This window comes from Callorhinus ursinus, unplaced genomic scaffold, assembly GCF_003265705.2.
Source record: "Callorhinus ursinus isolate GAN/ISIS: 27379988/994484 unplaced genomic scaffold, GSC_fseal_2.0 scaffold24, whole genome shotgun sequence".
NCBI lineage: Eukaryota > Metazoa > Chordata > Mammalia > Carnivora > Otariidae > Callorhinus > Callorhinus ursinus.
Window position 1 is genome coordinate 18022195 of NW_027397086.1, and position 19250 is coordinate 18041444.

The following is a 19250-nucleotide window of genomic DNA, read 5'->3' on the forward strand; positions in this document are numbered from 1 at the left end:
ATGATGGGCAGGTGAGACCTTTAAGGAGGTTGATGGTCTGAACTTCCTGCGGGACCTGGTGGGATCTGTGCTTAGACTGACCTCGTTTTGGTTCTTCCTCTTAAGCTTCACAAATCCCCTCATCCTAATGCCCTGCTGAAGCCTGAGTTGAAGAGGAACATCTGGATTTCTTTGTCACTTCCCTGTGCTCCTGCCAGGCTGCTGCCTCCCCTCACCCTCTCGGAACAGGAAGGCGAGGCAGATGAATGTCAGCGCTGCCCTATTTTCTGCTTCCATGACTTCCTTGGCCACCCCCACCTCTCCTCATCCTTGGAAAGCCTGCGTTATTCCAGTGGTGTTTTTTTCATGAGACATAGAACTATAGATTCATTGCATAATGAGTAAATACAGTGAGCTGGACAAGCAGAATAGCAAGAGCTGAATCAGTGAGTCAGGGGTGAAAGATCTGGAAGAACCATTGTGGTGGTTGCCCCAGGAGAACTCAACGTGTGATATAAATTCATATAGATTGGTAATGGAAACTAGAAGAAAATTATACTAATAGAAACAGCTCTTGACTGATGAATTGGAGCCATTTTGAGAGTAAGGTTCATTATTTCGTTAGTTAGTTAGTTATTTTGAGCCCACACAGGGCTTGAACTCACAACCCTGAAGTGAAGATCTGAGCTGAGATCAATAGTCGGACCCTTAACTGACTGAGCCAGCCAGGTGCCCCCATCCCATATTTAAACCTGACACACACTCTGTTAGATTCTGTATAGGACACAAGTCTAATGTGCCATTATCGTACTTGATAGTAAATCAGTGCTTACTTTTAAGAATATGTACAAGTAGCAAAGAGATTTGGTAGTGTTTTGTGACAATAACATGGGAATTAAGAATTGGCAGGCTAAAGCCCAGAATATATTTCCCTGAACTTATTTACAAGGTGTTTATGACTCAGACAGGGACTTCTCGCTAGAAGCTTACCTGGAGATCCTGCCTTGGCGTTTCTAGCCGCAGATATAGCACTAGCAGTACCATATGAGTACGGTGTAGGGAGGGCACAGAGAGCTAATCTCCCAGATTGAGCCTTCAGTCTAAAAGGTACATGGGTACACACGGGCTGCCATAACAAAATACCCTAGGCTGGGTGGCCTCAACCACAGACATGTATTTCTCACAGCTTTGGAAACTGGAAGTCCCAGCTTAAGGTAGCAGTTGACTTGGTTCCTTGGTAAGGCCCTCTTCCTGGCTTTCAGACAGCGGCCTTCTTGCTGTGTCCTCACATGGTAGAAAGCGTGCAACCCAGCTCTGGTCAATCTTCTTCATCTTATATGGACACTAATCCTATCATGGAGTCCCCACTCTCATGACCTCATCTGAATCTAATTACTTTCCAAAGGCCCTACTCCCAAGTACCATCATATTGGGGGCTAGGTCTTCAATATATGACCTTTGGGCGACCCAAACATTCAATCCATAACACAGATAATTGAGAGGTTAAGATACGAATCCTAGTTTATAGGAAACTTTTCTATGATGTCATGGATACCTCTTTTTCATATAGCTTCACAGAACTCGTCTTTGGGAGGCTAAGGAGGCGAAGGGGTTCGGAAAAAATTTATATTGGGACTTGCATTTTTCAATTGCAATTACTTCCCCTATGGGTTTCCAATCTATTAGTGTTACAGTCATATTAAAATTAGTAGTGAACTATTTATTTTTCTTTTTTAAACAGTTTTATGGACATACAATTAACATACCGTATTAATCACCCATTTAAAGTATATAATTTATGGCATAAGGAATATAGTTAATGATATGGTGATAGTGATATAATGGGACTGATGGTAGTTACATTTGTGGTGAACATAGCATCTTTTATAAACTTGTCAAATGACTAAGTTGTACACCTGAAACTAATGTAATGTTGCATGTCAACTATACCCATATAAAAAATTTTTTTAAGAATAGAAGTGGTTTTTTAAGAATAAAAGTGGGGCACCTGGGTGGCTCAGTCATTAAGTGTCTGCCTTCAGCTCAGGTCATGATCCCAGGGTCCTGGGATCGAGCCCCGCATCTGGTTCCCTGCTCAGTGGGAAGCCTGCTTCTCCCTCTACCACTCCCCCTACTTGTGTTCCCTCTCTCTCTGTCTCTCTGTCAAATAAATAAATACAATCTTTAAAAAAAAAGGTAATAAATTCAAGACTTTAAAAAAAATAAAAATGGTTAAGATGAAGAAAATAAAATAAAAAATGAAGTATATAATTCAGTGGTTTTTAGTGTATTCACAAGGTGGTAGAACCATTACCACCATTTAATTCCAGAACATTTAGTAGTGGTTTATTTTTATTCTTACTTTTTTTATTTTTTAAGATTTTTATGTATTTGAGAGAGAGAGAATGAGAGAGAGCATGAGAGGGGGGAGGGTCAGAAGGAGAAGCAGACTCTCTGCTGAGCAGGGACCCCCCCCCCCCCGATGCGGGACTCGATCCTGGGACTCCAGGATCATGACCTGAGCCGAAGGCAGTCACTTAACCAACTGAGCCACCAAGAGGCCCAGTAGTGGTTTATTTTTAATATTTATTTTTAATGGTAAAATACGTATAACAAAATTTACCATATAAACAATTTTAGGTGTACAGTTTATTAGCGTTAAGTACATTTACATTGTTATGCATCCAGTCTCCTGAATTCTTTTCATCTTGGCAAACTGAAACAGTATACCCATTGAGCAGTGCCTCTCTCCTTCCTGCCTCCCCCAAACCCTGGCGACTACTTTTCTGTTTTCTGTCTCCATGAATTTGACTACTCCAGGTACCTCATATAAGAAGAATCAGACATTATTTGTCTTCTTTTGATTATCTTATTTCACTTAGCCTCATGTCCTCAAAGTTAACCCATGGTGTAGCATTGTGTCAGAATTTCTTCCTTTTTAGATATTCTACTATGTGTATATACCACATTTTGTTTAACCATTCCTCCGTGGATGGACACTTGGGTTGCTTCCATCTTTGGGCTATTTTGAATAAGGCTGCGATGAACATGGGTGTCCAGATTTCTCTTTTGAGTCCCTGATCTCAGTTCTTTGGGTCATTTACAGTTGGATAATTCTCTTCGTATGTTTTTTTCTGCGAACTCTCCCAATTTTTATTTTTATTTATTTATTTAAATTTTTTGTTATGTTAATCACCATACATTACATCATTAGTTTTGGATGTAGTGTTCCATGATTCATTGTTTGTGCATAACACCCAGTGCTCCATGCAGAACGTGCCCTCTTTAATACCCATCACCAGGCTAACCCATCCCCCTACCCCCCTCCCCTCTAGAACCCTGTTTGTTTTTCAGAGTCCATCATCTCTCATGGTTCGTCTCCCCCTCCGATTTCCCCCCCTTCATTCTTCCCCTCCTGCTATCTTCTTTTTTGTTTTCTTAACATATATTGCATTATTTGTTTCACATCTGTGATTCAATAGTCTTGCACAATTCACAGCACTCGCCATAGCACATACCCTCCCCAATGTCTATCACCCAGCCACCCCATCCCTCCCACCCCCCGACCACTCTAGCAACCCTCAGTTTGTTTCCTGAGATTAAGAATTCCTCATATCAGTGAGGTCATATGATACATGTCTTTCTCTGATTGACTTATTTCACTCAGCATAACACCCTCCAGTTCCATCCATGTCGTTGCAAATGGTAAGATCTCATTCCTTTTGATGGCTGCATAATATTCCATTGTGTATATATACCACATCTTCTTTATCCATTCATCTGTCGATGGACATCTTGGCTCTTTCCACAGTTTGGCTATTGTGGACATTGCTGCTATAAACATTGGGGTGCACGTACCCCTTTGGATCCCTACATTTGTATATTTGTGGTAAATACCCAGTAATGCAATTGCTGGATCGTAGGGTAGCTCTATTTTCAACTGTTTGAGGAACCTCCATACTGTTTTCCAGAGTGGTTGCACCAGCTTGCATTCCCACCAACAGTGTAGGAGGGTTCCCCTTTCTCCGCATCCCTGCCAACATCTGTCGTTTCCTGACTTGTTAATTTTATTTTTTATTTTTTTATTTTTTTAAAGATTTTATTTATTTATTTGACAGAGACAGCAAGAGAGGGAACACAAGCAGACGGAGTGGGAGAGGGAGAAGCAGGCTTCCCGTGGAGCAGGGAGCCCGATGCGGGGCTCCATGCGGGGCTCGATGCAGGGCTCGATCCCAGGACCCTGGGACCATGACCTAAGCCGAAGGCAGACGCTTAATGACTGAGCCACCCAGGTGCCCCCTGACTTGTTAATTTTAGCCATTCTGACTGGTGTGAGGTGGTATCTCATGGAGGTTTTGATTTGGATTTCCCTGATGCCGAGCGATGATGAGCACTTTTTCATGTGCCTGTTGGCCATTTGGATGTCTTCTTTGGAAAAATGTCTGTTCATGTCCTCTGCCCATTTCTTGATTGGATTATTTGTTCTTTGGGTGTTGAGTTTGATAAGTTCTTTATAGATTTTGGATACTAGCCCTTTTCCTGATATGTCATTTGCAAATATCTTCTCCCATTCTGTCGGTTGTCTTTTGGTTTTGTGGACTGTTTCTTTTGCTGTGCAAAAGCTTTTTATCTTGATGAAATCCCAATAGTTCATGTTTGCCCTTGCTTCCCTTGCCTTTGGTGATGTTTCTGGGAAGAAGTTGCTGCGGCTGAGGTCGAAGAGGTTGCTGCCTGTGTTCTCCTTTAGGATTTTGATGGACTCCTGTCTCACGTTTAGGTCTTTCAACCATTTGGAGTCTATTTTTGTGTGTGGTGTAAGGAAATGGTCCAGTTTTATTCTTCTGCATGTGGCTGTCCAATTTTCCCAACACCATTTGTTGAAGAGACTGTCTTTTTTCCATTGGACATTCTTTCCTGCTTTGTCAAAGATGAGTTGACCATAGAGTTGAGGGTCCATTTCTGGGCTCTCTATTCTGTTCCATTGATCTATGTGTCTGTTTTTGTGCCAGTACCATACTGTCTTGATGATGACAGCTTTGTAATGGAGCTGAAAGTCCGGAATTGTGATGCCGCCAGCTTTGCTTTTCTTTTTCAACATTCCTCTGGCTATTCGGGATCTCTTCTGGTTCCATACAAATTTTAGGATTATTTGTTCCATTTCTTTGAAAAAAGTGGATGGTATTTTGATGGGCATTGCACTGAATGTGTAGATTGCTCTAGGTAGCACTGACATCTTCACAATGTTTGTTCTTCCAATCCATGAACATGGAACGTTTTTCCATTTCTTTGTGTCTTCCTCAATTTCTTTCATGAGTATTTTATAGTTTTCTGAGTACAGATCCTTTGCCTCTTTGGTTAAATTCATTCCTAGGTATTTTATGGTTTGGGGTGCAATTTCTTCGTATTTTTTTTAAGAACTGCTACACTATTTTCCACAGGAGCGGCACCATATTACATTCTCACCAACAGTGCATAAGGGTTCCATTTTCTCCACATCCTTCCCAAGACCTGCTGTTTTCTGTGTTGATAATGGGCCTCCTAATGGATGTGAGATGGTAACTCATTGTGGTTTTGGCTTCCATTTCTCTAATGATTAGCGATGTTGAGCATCTTTTCATGTGCTTTTGGCAACTTGTATATCCTCTTTGGGGAAATGGTTTTTCAAGTCCTTTGCCCATTTTCAAATTGAGTTATTTATTTCTTTGTTCTTGGGTATTAGGAGTTCTCTATATATTCTGGATATTAATCCCTTATGAGATTTACAATGTGCAGATATTTTGTTCCATTCCATGGGTTGCCTTTTTTACTCTCTCGATAAGTGTCCTTTGATGTACAAAGTTCTTAGTATTTTTTAACGTTCCAACTTTCTTTGTTTTTTAATTCCAGTATAATTAACATACAATGTTATATTAGTTTCAAGTGTACAATATAGTGATTTAACAATTCTATATATTACTCAGTGCTCTTCACGGTAAGTGTGCTCATGATCCCCTTCATTTATTTCACTTATCCCCCCACCCACCTCCCCTCTGGCAGCCTTCAGTTTGTTCTCTATATTTAAGAGTCTGGGTTTTTTTGTTTGTTTGTTTGTTTGACTCTTTTTAAAATTTGTTTCTTAAATTTCACATATAACTGAAGTCATATGGTATTTGTCTTTCTCTGACTGACTTATTTCACTTAGTATTATACCCTCCAGGTCCATCCATGTCGTTGCAAATGGCAAGATGTCATTCTTTTTATGGCTGAGTAATATTCTGTTGTGTATATATATATACCCCACATCTTCTCTATCCATGGACACATGAGTTGCTTCCCTATCTTGGCTATTGTAAATAATGCTGCAGTAAACATAGGGGTGCATGTATCTTTTCAATTCAGTGTTTTCCTCTTCTTTGGGTAAATACCCAGTAGTGACATTACTGGTTAGTTCTGGTTTTAATTTTTTGAGGACCCTCCATACTGTTCTCCACAATGGCCACTCCACTGCAGTTTGCGTCCCACTAACAATGCATGACTGTTCTTTTTTCTTCACATCCTCAAAAGTTCTTAATTTTGATGAAGTCTAGTTTGTCTCTCTCTCTCTCTTTTTTTTTTCCCTGCCCATGCATTTGATGTCATATCCAAGAAATCGTTGCTAAATCCAATTTGCTGAAGCTTTTTCTCTATGTTTTCTTCTGTTCTGGGTCTTAGGTTTGGATCTGATCCATTTTGAGTTAATTATGTGGTGTTAGGTCAGGGTCCCACTTCATCCTTTTGCATGTGGATATCTAGTTTTCCCAGCACCATTTGCTGAAAAAATTTCCTTTTCTCTTGGCTACCCTTGTCGAAAATTATTTGACATATGCAAGAGTTTATCTCTGGACTCTCTATACTACTGTATTGGTCTGTATGTCTCTCTTTATGCCAGCACCACATTGTTGTGATTACTTTAGCTTTGTAGTAAAATTGGACACCAGGAAGTTTGTTTTCCAATTCTCCCAGTTTGTTTTTCCTTCTGTGTATCTGTCCAAGTAAATAGCATCACCATGCTCCCAGTTGCTAAGACAAATCAAGGAATAATTCTTGTCTCCTCCCTCTTTATCTTCTTGTCTAGTGCACCATCAAATTCTGTCAATTCTGTCACCTTCATTCTGTGTAAAATCATCCTTTCCTCTCCTTCTTCATTAATGATGTTTAGCCTTTAACATCTCTTGCCTGAACATCAATTTTCTAACTCATCTTCCTGTCTCTTATTCTGTCTCTTTGCTCCATACAACTGCCAGAATGAGTTTCATAAAGTGTAAATCTGGTCACGACACTCTATTTTAATGAGCTTCCTTCTTCACCTGGCCCCACCAATTTCTCTCCTTTAATACACTCAGTTCCCTAGTACCTGCCCTACTACTTGAGGTCCCTTTCACTGGTTATTCTTGCCTATGATTTTTCTACTAGATGCCCTTGATGCACTTAGCATCAAGGCAAAATTTAGTCACATTCAAGAGCTTATGGCCATTTCAAGCTTTCACCAGCATTTTTCAGTGTAAAATATATTTTTTTAATTTTTAATAAAACCAGACTACCCAAGGTTGTCACTTGAAAGAGAATCTTCTTTTGAAGTTGGAGGGATCTTTCTCTGACCCCTGCTATTTAGTTTCCTCTGGGGAACATTTTGCTGAGTAACCCCAGTGTTCCTAACAGACAAATATGCATGGAATAACTGGAGGAGAAGGAAAGAAGGTATCTCATTCCAATGAGTTTGTGGGTCTTGGCCAGATAAGTATCATCTAGACCAGTGAAGTATTATTATTTGCCAAGACTTCCCATAGCCTTGCCTATCACATGCGTCACGTCACTGTCACATCCCTGTCACATGGATGGGACCTCAGAATATTTTTCAACATCATTTGTAGGCAGTCAGTGCCAGTTGCTCAGAGCTGGCAAGGAGAATGAAACTCATTGCCATTTATTTCTGCTGTTTACCCATAGTGTGTGCTTTCTGAGATCTTTTGAAAAGCTACAGAACTAATCCGTAGGGTCACTTCTGTCCCTGCTACCCACGCCAGTCCCTCCAATACTTAGTGATCACATGGCTCAATTATAAGATGTTAGAGCTAGATGAGGATATTTTAATCCAAATTAAGAGACAAAAAACCCACTAAAGTTTTTGGGCTAAAACGTATTCTTTAAACTGATGTTCTGTGCTGCTTCATTAAATGTGTTGCTGCATTTCTCTTCATAGGTGAGAAGATGCTCCTGTGCAGTTTGGGCTCAAGTGAAAGGTAAAACCATTTTCTGCCTAAGCATCCTGTCTTTTTTTCTCCTGTCCGGTCTGCAGCATCAAGTTTATGTTAATGAGATTTCTTTTTTAGTTGTCACAGGTGACCGAAACCCATCTCATACTAGTTTAAGCAAAAAGCCATAGCTGAAAAGGATGGGGGGTGGGGAGCTTATGGACCTAGCCCCAGAGGGGCATCACCAGGATTCCAGGAACTGACAGCTTGGGACTTGACACCATGAGGTGGACACTCTCTCTTTGTCTCTGCTTTCTGTTTCTGAGTTGGCTTCATTTTCTTCTACAATAAACCATGTGATGGAGAGGGATGGGCACCAGCTGCCCAGTTTAGCAACTTCAGTGGGAACAGAAGATTTTTCAATTCAGGGAAAGAATCTTTCCTCCTAGATTAAGTGACCGTCCGTGGGATGACTAGTACCCCTCCTACGGTACTATATATAGGCACTACAAACAGCTTACCTTGGATTTTGGGCTTACTCATATGACTGGTTGAGGGCAGATCAGTGTGATTGACAGACACACCAGGACTGCACTGAGAGGCGGACATGATCCCCATCAGGAAAAGAAGCACAGAAAAACATGTTGGCAGACCAATACAAAGAGCCACAACAGTCCACTATTTTCAGCCATTTAACTGCTTAGCATGTGCACACACATATGTGTATACTTTTTAAAAAAAGATTTTGTTTATTTATTTTAGAGAGAGGGAGAGAGCAAGAGAGAGAGAGTGCAGGGGTGGAGAGGGGCGGAGGGAGAGGGAGAGAGAGTCCTAAGCAGACTCCATGCTGAGCTGGGAGCCTGATGTGGGGCTCCATCCCATGACCCCAAGATCACAACCCCAGACGAAACCAAGAGTCGGGCGCCCAACTGCACCACCCATGCGCCCCCACATAAACTTTTAGGAAAAATACCCTCCATTATGGAAGAATTATCCTCTGTACAACCAAAAGTGGAACTCGATTGGAAGACAACCCAAAATTGGGTCTGTTACTGCATCCAGCTCCAAGCCCAGGATTCCTGGCGACAGTCCATTGCTCTTGATCCAATGCAGGTGGACTTCTCATGATCCACTAGCAGTCGGTGACTAAATGCCAAATGTAAACATTCCCAAACCACAGTCTGTAACATGAAAGGGGGAACTGGACAAGCACAACAAGCACTTTCTTTTAGAAAGGCAGAAAAGATAAAGTGCGGTGCAGCGGACAGGGGGTCCAGAACAATGACCACATCCTGCTGGCTGGGCAAAGCAAGCATCCCCTGGCTGGCAGCAGAGTGAGTCACTTGGTCACTTAGTTGGGCTGCCTCAGTCTTTTCCTGGGAAAGTACCCTGGCCCTTTCCTCTAAAGCTGTCCGTGCATGAGATACAGCAGGGAGGAGCTCTACTGAGTGCTCGACAGCCTCAAACTTCCTTACCCTGGGCAGCTGTCCAGGTGGGAGAGCTGCCTCAGGGATTGAGCAATCGCAGCTCTGTGTCTGCCAGACGTGGGATTTCCCTGGCAGTACGTTTCTTTCAACCAACAGGCAGCCAGCCAGCCAGTGGATTTGATTCCCAGGGATTCCGTGAGTTTGTAGCTAATACCAGAAATCTTGTCAAGTTTATGACCCCTGAATCTGGACCTTTTCTTTGTGGTTTATGAGTCCTAGCAACAGCCTGAGGAATTTTGCTATTAGCTTGGAGCATCAGTTTAACCCCTTACATCCTGCCCCTCGCCCCAGAGCAGCAAGAGACAATAGGCTGGGGTGGTAAGGAAGTGCCCATATAACCCTGCTTCCAGAAGGATCCCAGCAAAGGGCACTTTACAGTGGGGGATCTGTTACCTTGTCAGTAGAGGGTGCTTAGCAGGAAATGATTGGGAGGGACCTAGAGAATTAGGCTTCCTTCATTTGTCTGCTTATCTTCTAATCTTATTTCCCATCTTTTTATCTCTGCTCACACCAACTTCCATAAGAGCGGAGGACATGGCTTTTCTACTGGGCAAGGCGCATTACCTGACCATCAGCCATCTTGGATTGTGGTTGCCAGGCGGCAAGGGTCTCCCCCGCCCCACCCCTCCACTTTCATGAGATATAATTTACATAACATTGAGGTTAATTTGTGCAGTGTGATGATTTGATTTGTACTGCGAAATAATGACCTAAGTAAGGTTAGTTAACACCTCCATCACCTCACAAATTACCGTGTATATATTTGTGTATGTGTGAACATTTAAGATCTACTCTCCTAGCAACTTTCAGTCATATAATACAGTATTGATAATTATAGTTACCATGTTGCACATTAGATCCCCAGTACTTAATTTATTTTATAACTGGAAGTTTGTACCCTTTGGCCAACATTTCCCCACTTCTCTCCACCCCCCAGGCCCTGGCAACTACCATTCTCTCTGTTTCTATATAGAATTCACCTTTTTTAGATTCCTTGTATAACTATGATCATATAGTATTTGTCTCTCTCTGTCTGACTTATTTTACTTAGCATAATTAGTGAGGGTCTCCCTTCACAGAGCTGTATGCTCTTACACTAATGCGTGCAGATAGGCCTAGCTTCCTGTCTTGAAATTTAAGTGAAGACCACAAGAAACAACCACATGTTCCAGCATTTGGAAATTTTTCAGCCAGTGCATTCCCTGAGGCTTTAAGGGTGGGAATGCAGTTCCCACAAAGAAAAGAGGTGCTTTTATCTGAAGAATGGAGATGTGCAAGCCTCCTAGACAGGCTTAGAAATAGCTTCCAGAATCCACTGGTTTCAGCAGCTGTTTGATAAGATTAGCAAACACTCTAACTGGGTAGAAGAAATGGCCAAAGAGCTGGCTACTGTGATGAAGTTAACAGGAAGGATTTTGCTTTGGAAATAGAATCTAAGTGGCTTTTGGTAGTGCCTTCTTTACCCTCCTCAGCCTGAGAACCAGTGTTGAAAGAGAGCTCAAACCTTTGAATTCATACTATTGGAAGGCTCTGGAGATAATAGAGAAGCCCACTGTTTTTTTAAAACGCTGAAGGCAATTCTGATATAAATATCTACATGTCATGCACTCACCTCTGGCAGTCCCCTTTTGCAAAAATGTCAGAGACTGCCCTCTCAGAAAGTAATTTGGAGAGAACTAGGATCCAGATTAGTCCTGAACTTGTTCCAGTTCATCTGTGCCAAGCAACGGCCCCATTCTCACCTTTGCTCAGGGTGGAATTCTGCTATTTACCTTATGCAGATTGCCCCTAAAAGAGCTTTGTGATGACTACCAGGGAGCCAGCAGTTGGCTTGAGGGGAAATGCAGAGGCCTGGGTTTCCTTGCTTGAGCCTTGCTACTCAACAGCCTAATGTCTTTGAAATTGTGTTTAACTTGGCTGGTTCTCAATTGCCTCTTACCAAGATCTCTCAGATCCCTTCCAGCCACAAAGTACTGGCTCTTTGATTTCTTGAGTCACAAAGCAAGGTCATTTGATATGCGTGAGATGATCACAAACTGTATTCACAGAACACTTTTCAGTCATAGGGGTGAAACCCCTGAGTCATTAGTGACCATTCCCCTTTCCCTTTCAGCCCACATTTTACACCTAGGGTGTGCCCATCTCATGTCTGGATTCACGCCCTGAGCATAGGCCTTTATAGCTCTAGCATAGATGACTGGCAGAGCCTCCTTCTTCCTCTCCCACCATGGTGTTCAGGGGCTCCTTCACTCCAGCCTACACGTCTAACTCCTGTTTCTAAACTGTAGCTCTAATTTGATTACTTCCCCTGGTGGTTCTTCCAGAGTTCTCTATTAACGTTTTAGACTGGTTTCTAAGGCCTTGGTTTGACACCAGCTTACCCTTCTGGTTGCCTCTCATCTTCTCCATTCAAAGTGATGTGTCTGCTCTTCTCTGGTTATGGTCCTTGCTTACTTTCCTTAGTGTCTTTGTTCATACAATTAACCTATTTATTTCTACCTGGCTTGCCCTATGACCTTCCTGTAATCTCTGTTTATTAGCTTATTACAATCCCACCTGTTTGTCAAGGTTAAAATCAAATGCTATGTCCTCCATGAAGCTTTTTTCATTTCCTCAGTGGGGCAGGATCTCTCTCTCTCTCCCTCCCTCCCTCTCTTTTAGCCATTCTGCCATACCATAGTGCAACTGGTGCACTTGTCTTTTCTTGCTAGATTGCATACCCCTGAGGGAGAGCATTTGAAGAAGGAGGGCAGTGCCTGGTGCACATTGGTACCTAATCAGAATTTAGCGAATTGGGTTGGAGGATTACTGGTCAACCAGCAGTAGAGTCGGATGAAAAATGAAGCACAGTAAGTGCAATACTTAAGTGAACCAGAGAAGATGGAAGCCTAGTGTGTATGTATGTGTTTGTATATGCTGTGCACTTGTATGTATACACACATACACAAACACACACGCATACTTTAACCCTTCATCACTGTGGCTGGGAGAATTATGATATGGCCTCACAAATTCCTGGCCACTGGTATACACCCACCTTCTCTCAGTTACTCATTCAAAGGCTATACTAAGTGTTGCTGAGAAAGGATTTGAAGAATTAAGGTCCCGAGTAGGGAGATTATCCAGATGGACCTGACCTTCACATGAGCCCTTTAAATCTGGATCTAGAGGTCAGAAACAGGAGATTGGAGATTCAAAGGCGAGATGGATCAGACATGAATAAGGGTTTCTCCTGCTGTCTTTGAAGGTGGAGGGAACCACATGGCAGGAATGTGGGTGGCCAGTAGGAGCTGAGTGGCTGATAGCTGGCAGCTAGTAAGAATATGGGGACCTCAGCCCCACATCTGCAAAGAATTTGGAAGCAGATTCTTTCCCAGAGGCTCCAGAGGGAAATGCAGCCCACTTGACACATTGATTTCAGCGTTGGAAGACGCTGAGCAGAGGACCCAGTCACAATGTGCCTGAACTCCTGGCCCACAGAACTGCGAGCTAATGAGTGGGGGCTAGCTGCTAAGCTGCACTAGAAAATGAATTAAAAAATGTTGCTGATTCATCAGGTGTTACATGTCTCTAAATTAATCTCTTACTTTGATCTCCTTTGTCATTACCCACTCTGCATAGAACTCAAGTGAGGAGACCTTAGGATAGCGGAAGAAGAATTTAACATGCTAACTAGACGTCATGGTGCAAATTATATGTACCTTTTGGAGAACAGGATTATCGCTTTCAGGAAGTGACCCTGCTCATATAAATTCATGAAAAAATGTCGACAGCCACAGGAAGTTCTCAGGCTGTCCGGAAGCTTGAAAGTAGGCATGGAGTCTTCCTAACTTGCTCTTCAGCACCTGTGGTATTTGCATTAGTGGAAGAGTTAAAAGATAAGCCCAGAGAAGCCCTGTCACGCCTCACGAACACTGTACCTCTTCTGGGAGCCACCCTGAAGAGAAAGGCAGCGTTTAACCTAATGGATTTACTCTCTCCAAAAATGAGTCACTGTGATATAACACATGATTCACTTGAGTTTCCAAAAGAATATTCTACAAGTGATTCAGGAAAAAAATAAGCATGATTTTATAAAGCATGAAACCGTGAAAGGAAGGGTAACCAGAAGACAGCAAAGCTCTAAAAAATGTAATTCGAATTGGCCAGTTGTAAATTTTCTCAGTGAGGAATTAACTGGGAAAATCCCTAAAGAAATCTTGTGTGGCTACACTGTAAGGGTTCTGGGTTGGACGGACTCAGATTTTCACAGAGTACATACACAAAGTAGACCAAGAGACCTACACCAGCAAGAATCATGCCTGAAGCCAAAACCCAAGTCATGTTATGCAGAATAATTAAAAAGAAAAAGGTGATTTTCCAATATTTACATCTAGAATAAGGAATAGTTGGGTGGGCCCATTGCTTGGGGTGAATGATGTCCTGCTGGTGGATGGTCAAGAGAAAGGTTCATCAACTCCAACTTTGCTTCTGTCCTGTTGGTTTGGGGGGGTACATTTTAAAAGCAAAAGAAGAGCTAACTGCTTCATATAAATTAATGCCTTCTGACCTGGATGAAGCACATTCTAGCAGATTCATACAATTTGCAAGTGAGATGGTGAACAACTGCAGGTGATCTTTAAGAAATCTTGAAGAGCAAACTTAAGTCGACCAGAGATGAGCAAAGAACGTGGAACTTTGTATGAGGAAGACAGAGTTTGCAAAGTGTAGTTGATGATAACTTGCAGTCAAGGGCCAGGCAAGATCTTTTAGGAGGTGGCTCTGTGGTAGAAAGAGCAGATCCCAGCAGTGAGCATTATGGTTTCTGCATTAATAAATACAGTTAGACAATTTGTACCTGCCTGAGATATTTTAGATAAGGATTAATTTACCCTTTGTTCTGACTCTTCTAGGTTTCCATTTAAGTCTTTAATCTGTCTGGATTTTATTTTGGCATATATAGTATAAGCTCTAATGATCAAAATCACTTTATTCTAAATGGTCAGCCAGTTTTCTCAACACGAATTATGAATAATATGTCATTTCCCCTAATGACTTGAAACAGTAACAAACAACAATAATGAACCATAGCTGACATTTGCCAGTTGCCTACTGTGTCCAGGGCACAGTCCTAACAGGACTTAGCTCATTTATTTCTCACAATAACCCTATAAGGTGGGTACTATTATTATCATTCCCGTGTTACTAGATCATCCCTCAGTGGGGCAATTGAGGCACAGAATGGCTGAATAACTTGTCCAGAGTCCACAGTTAGGATGTTCAGATACAGACTTGGACAACCTGACTTGGAAATTATTTGATATACATGGGTTTGTTTCTACACTATTTTGTTCCAGTATGTTCATCCCGATGCTGATACTGCACTGTTTTAATAGGTAGTCATTCAAGTCACTCCCCCAGTTTTTTTCTCTACTAATTTCTAGTTTAACCACAGCTTCTCCTTCTATTCTGTAGTATGGCTTCTTAAAATGTCAAAGCCTTTTTCTTCTGAATCCTAAAGGTAGCCAAACAATATAAGCCATGTTTTTCTGGAAAGTCTCTTGACAACACTTTCTGAGGTAATGGGTTTTTCAGAGCTTTTTAGCAAGAAGTGTATTCCACGGCTGCTTCTGCTGGTGCCAGCTACCCTGTGACAGAATAGAACCAAACTGCTCTTAACCTGGTTGTGGAGATTGAACGGTACCTTCCTGCAACTCTCTACAACAGTGGAATGGTTTTAAAGTGGTGCTGTCCAATATGGTAGCAACCAGCCACATGAGGCTACTGTGCACTTGAAGTGTGTACTTGAAATTGAGCACTTGAGATGATAATGATTGAGAAACCGAATTTTTAATTTAATTTAGTTTAAACCTAAATTAGTACTAATTTAGGTTTAAACAGCCACATTGAGGCCAGTGGCTACTGTGTTGGATAGCGCAGATTTGGTGATGAGAGAGTTAAGGAGCAAGAACTCTTCTCGGATGAGTCTCATTTGCTGCCAGGGAAACGAGTCATCTATGTTTCGAGGGTCTCACGTCCAGGGGCTACTGTTTTTCCTCTCAAGTCCCTCCTCCTTACTTAGCAGATCTTTGCTTTTGCTGTTTTCAGCTCTTCCTAGGCAGTACTGGATGCCCCATGGGGCAGACTAAGCATATGCCTGGGGCATCAGTAAAAGGAGGGTACCGAAAAGTGAAAAAATTTCATATTCTGACAATGACAACCATGACAAATTATCTGGCAAAATTTGGACTTAGTTGCACTTCCTTACACTTCTTCCATGGCTGGGCAGTGTTTTTCTTTTATAATTCTATATATGTAACATCAACCCCCAAGATCTTTTCAATGTCTGGTGGCACCATTGCATGCAGACCTTTGTTCTTTTAAAGAGGAACTATCCCATCATCATCAGCCTCTGCAGGAAAGGGCAGGGCCTGCACCCCTAACTCCTGAGGGGGAGCATGACCTGCTCTGCTGTAGACAGAACTGGATTCAGATCTGCCCTGGGAAAGCAGGGTGTTGTGGTTAAAAGCAAAGATGTTGAAGCCAGACAGCTCGGGTTTGGATCCTTACTCTGTTGTTTATTAGCTGTGTGATCATGGACAAGTTGCTGAACAACTCCATGCCTCAGTCCCTCATCAGTAAAATGGGAATAATAATAGTACTCAGTGTGTTATTAAGCCAGGCACTATTATTGTAATACCTGGTACTATTATTATAGTACTCACTAAGTAGTTAGGAGAAGTCATTAGAACAGTGTTTGGCATATCGTAAGTGCTAAATAAGTTGTTTGTAATTTAAAATGAGACCTTTGGCGTAGAACATGATGCTCTGATTCAGTCACTTGGCCCAAATGTGCAACTCAAGTGTGGGTGTTTTTCAGTCTATAGCAAAGGATCTCCCTGCAGTCAACATATGTTACACCCCCAAATAGAACATATGTATGTCTTTCAGAGAGCTTTTACATTAATTTTCTTTTTAAAAAGAAAGATTTTATTTATTTGAGAGAGAAGGCACGCATGTGCGCAAGTTAGGGGAGAGGCAGAGGCAGAGGGAGAAGCAGACTCCCCACTGAGCAGGGAGCCCGATGCTGGGCTCGATCCCAGGATCCCAGGATCATGACCTGAGCCAAAGGCAGACACTTAACCGACTGAGCCACCCAGGTGCCCTACATTAATTTTCTTACTTTATCCTCAAGGCAACCTGCTGAGCAGAGCGAGGGGGTACTATCCTTGTTGGTGTGTTGGGAAAATGACAGATGACTCCATCCATCAGAGAGGATTCATTTGCTATATTTGCCCATTGGAGCTACCTATCACTTCTGGAGCAAAAGTCCAGGATGACTTCTTCCTCAATGCAAAGGAAAACTGCCCATAAAAGCTTTCAGTGCAGTTGACTGAGAGAGGACCAATACGAGCAACACAATCCACCGTATTTGTATGCACAGCAAGATGACCTTTTTTATCCCTTGTAACTTGAATGTGGCCTTCGTTTCCATTTCCTTTCAGAAATACCCCGGGACTGTGTTTTCCTTAGGTCCTACACCCTCAGGGCTGACTCAGGGGACACAGAGGCACTCTGGGCATTCTTGGGATGGTTTGTTAAATGGGGCTAAGCTCTGGGTTAGACTGGAGTGAGCACAGGTGCACGTGTGCCTCCCAGGAGGGCCATGATTGCGTGCTGTGGGCTCAATGTATGGTTTTGTCCCGCAGATTCGTCATTCATGCTGCAGCAGATGGTGGGCGTCGGGCTGGGCTCCATGGCCGTTGTGATTGTTCTCGCATTCCTCTCCTTCTCGGCCGTGTGGTATGTGAGACTGTCATTTTTGAGAAATGAGTGGAATGGTGGAAGGATGGGGTTGGAGTCATGAAGAACAGCTGGGATTGAAGAGGGTCAAAGGGGCTGTGGGTAGAGGTCATCCTGGGCTCAGCACTCAGCAGGTGAGAAGTATGAGTAGCTCTACATCTCAGGACGGGGCGGGGGGTGCCCTTCTGGTGCAGAAAAGGAGCAGGGTCAGTGATGGCTGCCCTGGCTACTCACAGAGTGGTGGATGATCTACCACGCTGCTTCCCATGAGGGTACGTAAGCTGCGCATACAGATGCACCAAGGGAAAACCAAAGTGTGTCAATGGACTCTTTTTCTCCTCCATGTCTAGATTGCAGATGGGCGCTACGTGTGGGGGATGCAGTGCTGCTGGGGCAGGTGTTATGACAGCTTCTCAGGTGCCTGCCTACACAGAGGCCCCGTGTGGCTTCCATCCAGGTGGTCTGGGTCTGCAACTTTTTCCATCCCCAGCTTGGCCCCATTTCTGGATTCAAGATGGTGAATACCTCTGTGGAACCCCCACCAAGAGGAGGAAACTCAGGAATTGCTGACATCTTTTCTGCCTACTACACAACCAGTTCTGTGTCCGTGTACTTGAGACCCTTGATAGATAGTGTAATATTGACCACAGGCTACAGATCATGTGGGTTGGACCTTTGTCTTCCTCTGAGTGATTCCTGAGAGTCAGCTCTTCTGGAAATTGAATGCAAGAGAGTCTCTGCACCTTCCTTTGTAGCATCTCTGGATTAATTTGGAACCATCCTTTTACAATGAGCAATGAGATGGACTTAAGTTTGGGCTAGAATTTGCCTTTATGAAGGAGGTCATCGAAAAGGATAGAGATCATTCACAGAGGCAACTTGTCAAACATTTTAGAAGCAACCCCTTTCCTATAATTAATTGACATACTAATAGAAAGTATACTAACCTGGCCACTCCAGTAAGTTCCCTGCAATGTCAGGCAGCGTTGCTTTGATACAGATCCATGGGTCTTACAGGTATTCAAAAGCCGTAAGTTTTCATTCAAATAAAAATATTCTGTTAATTTAGACAGTTCTTCTCTTCCACACCAAAGTTTATAGCAGTCTTGGCTAACTTTTTTCATTACTCTCTCTTAAAAATGCCCTTGTCTTCCTTTAGATTTGGTGCTCATGTAGTAACAATGGGCTGAAACACTGTCAAGCCCATGCCCAGCCCATGTGTTTGCAGGGAAGGGGGAAGAATGTGAGTGATGTGATCTTCCCCTTTACCTACAGCCTCAGTGACTATGGCTGTTACTTTATCATGAACCATGACACATTAGATGTAAGCTGTCCTGGGCCCGCTCTCAACTTGCTGAATTTACAGATGGGCGTATTAGATTGGACTTTTAAAGCCTGAATCAGTGTTCTTTAACTTTCCTCCCTAACTGATGGCGTGACTCCAAGGCTCAGTAAGAAACGAATGGAGCAGAGGCATGTGGCTCTCCTAGGCAACAATGGTATTCTCCCTCTTCTCCCTCTTTTTCGAGGCCTGGAGAATAAAAAGCTTGGGGGAGGCAAGCAGGGGACAGTTCTAGTATATGACCTTCGGGCGCAGTGTATATGAACATGGCCCTGGAATTGTGCAGGGTTGTAGTCCTGCAGAAGAGGGACAATGTTCCTGACGGGGTGGGTGGGCGGCTCTGTTCTCTCTCCGCTAGCTCACTGGGCATTCGTTGAGGGTCAGATCTGAGTGGTCTGGGCTGGTGGGCAGAGGAGGAAATGAGAGGAACAATAGAAACAGGTGGAAACT

The 19250-nt window shown here is 42.8% G+C and overlaps 1 protein-coding gene across 6 annotated transcripts in view; it reads left to right on the plus strand.

Moving 5' to 3' along the window:
• SUSD1 (sushi domain containing 1) overlaps positions 1 to 18526 on the plus strand; it is a 127105-nt gene extending 108579 nt beyond the window's left edge. For 5 of the 6 annotated variants that reach the window (XM_025888078.2, XM_025888079.2, XM_073876537.1 and 2 more), the window contains 4 exons: positions 8198 to 8237; positions 16851 to 16875; positions 17365 to 17458; positions 17809 to 18526. In XM_025888078.2, the coding sequence (XP_025743863.2) occupies positions 8198 to 8237; positions 16851 to 16875; positions 17365 to 17458; positions 17809 to 17979 (330 nt within the window). In that variant the 3' untranslated portion in view covers positions 17980 to 18526. The remainder of the gene's footprint in view (positions 1 to 8197; positions 8238 to 16850; positions 16876 to 17364; positions 17459 to 17808) is intronic. The other variant, XM_025888080.2, reaches the window with a different exon arrangement.
• The last annotated feature ends 724 nt before the right edge of the window (positions 18527 to 19250 follow it).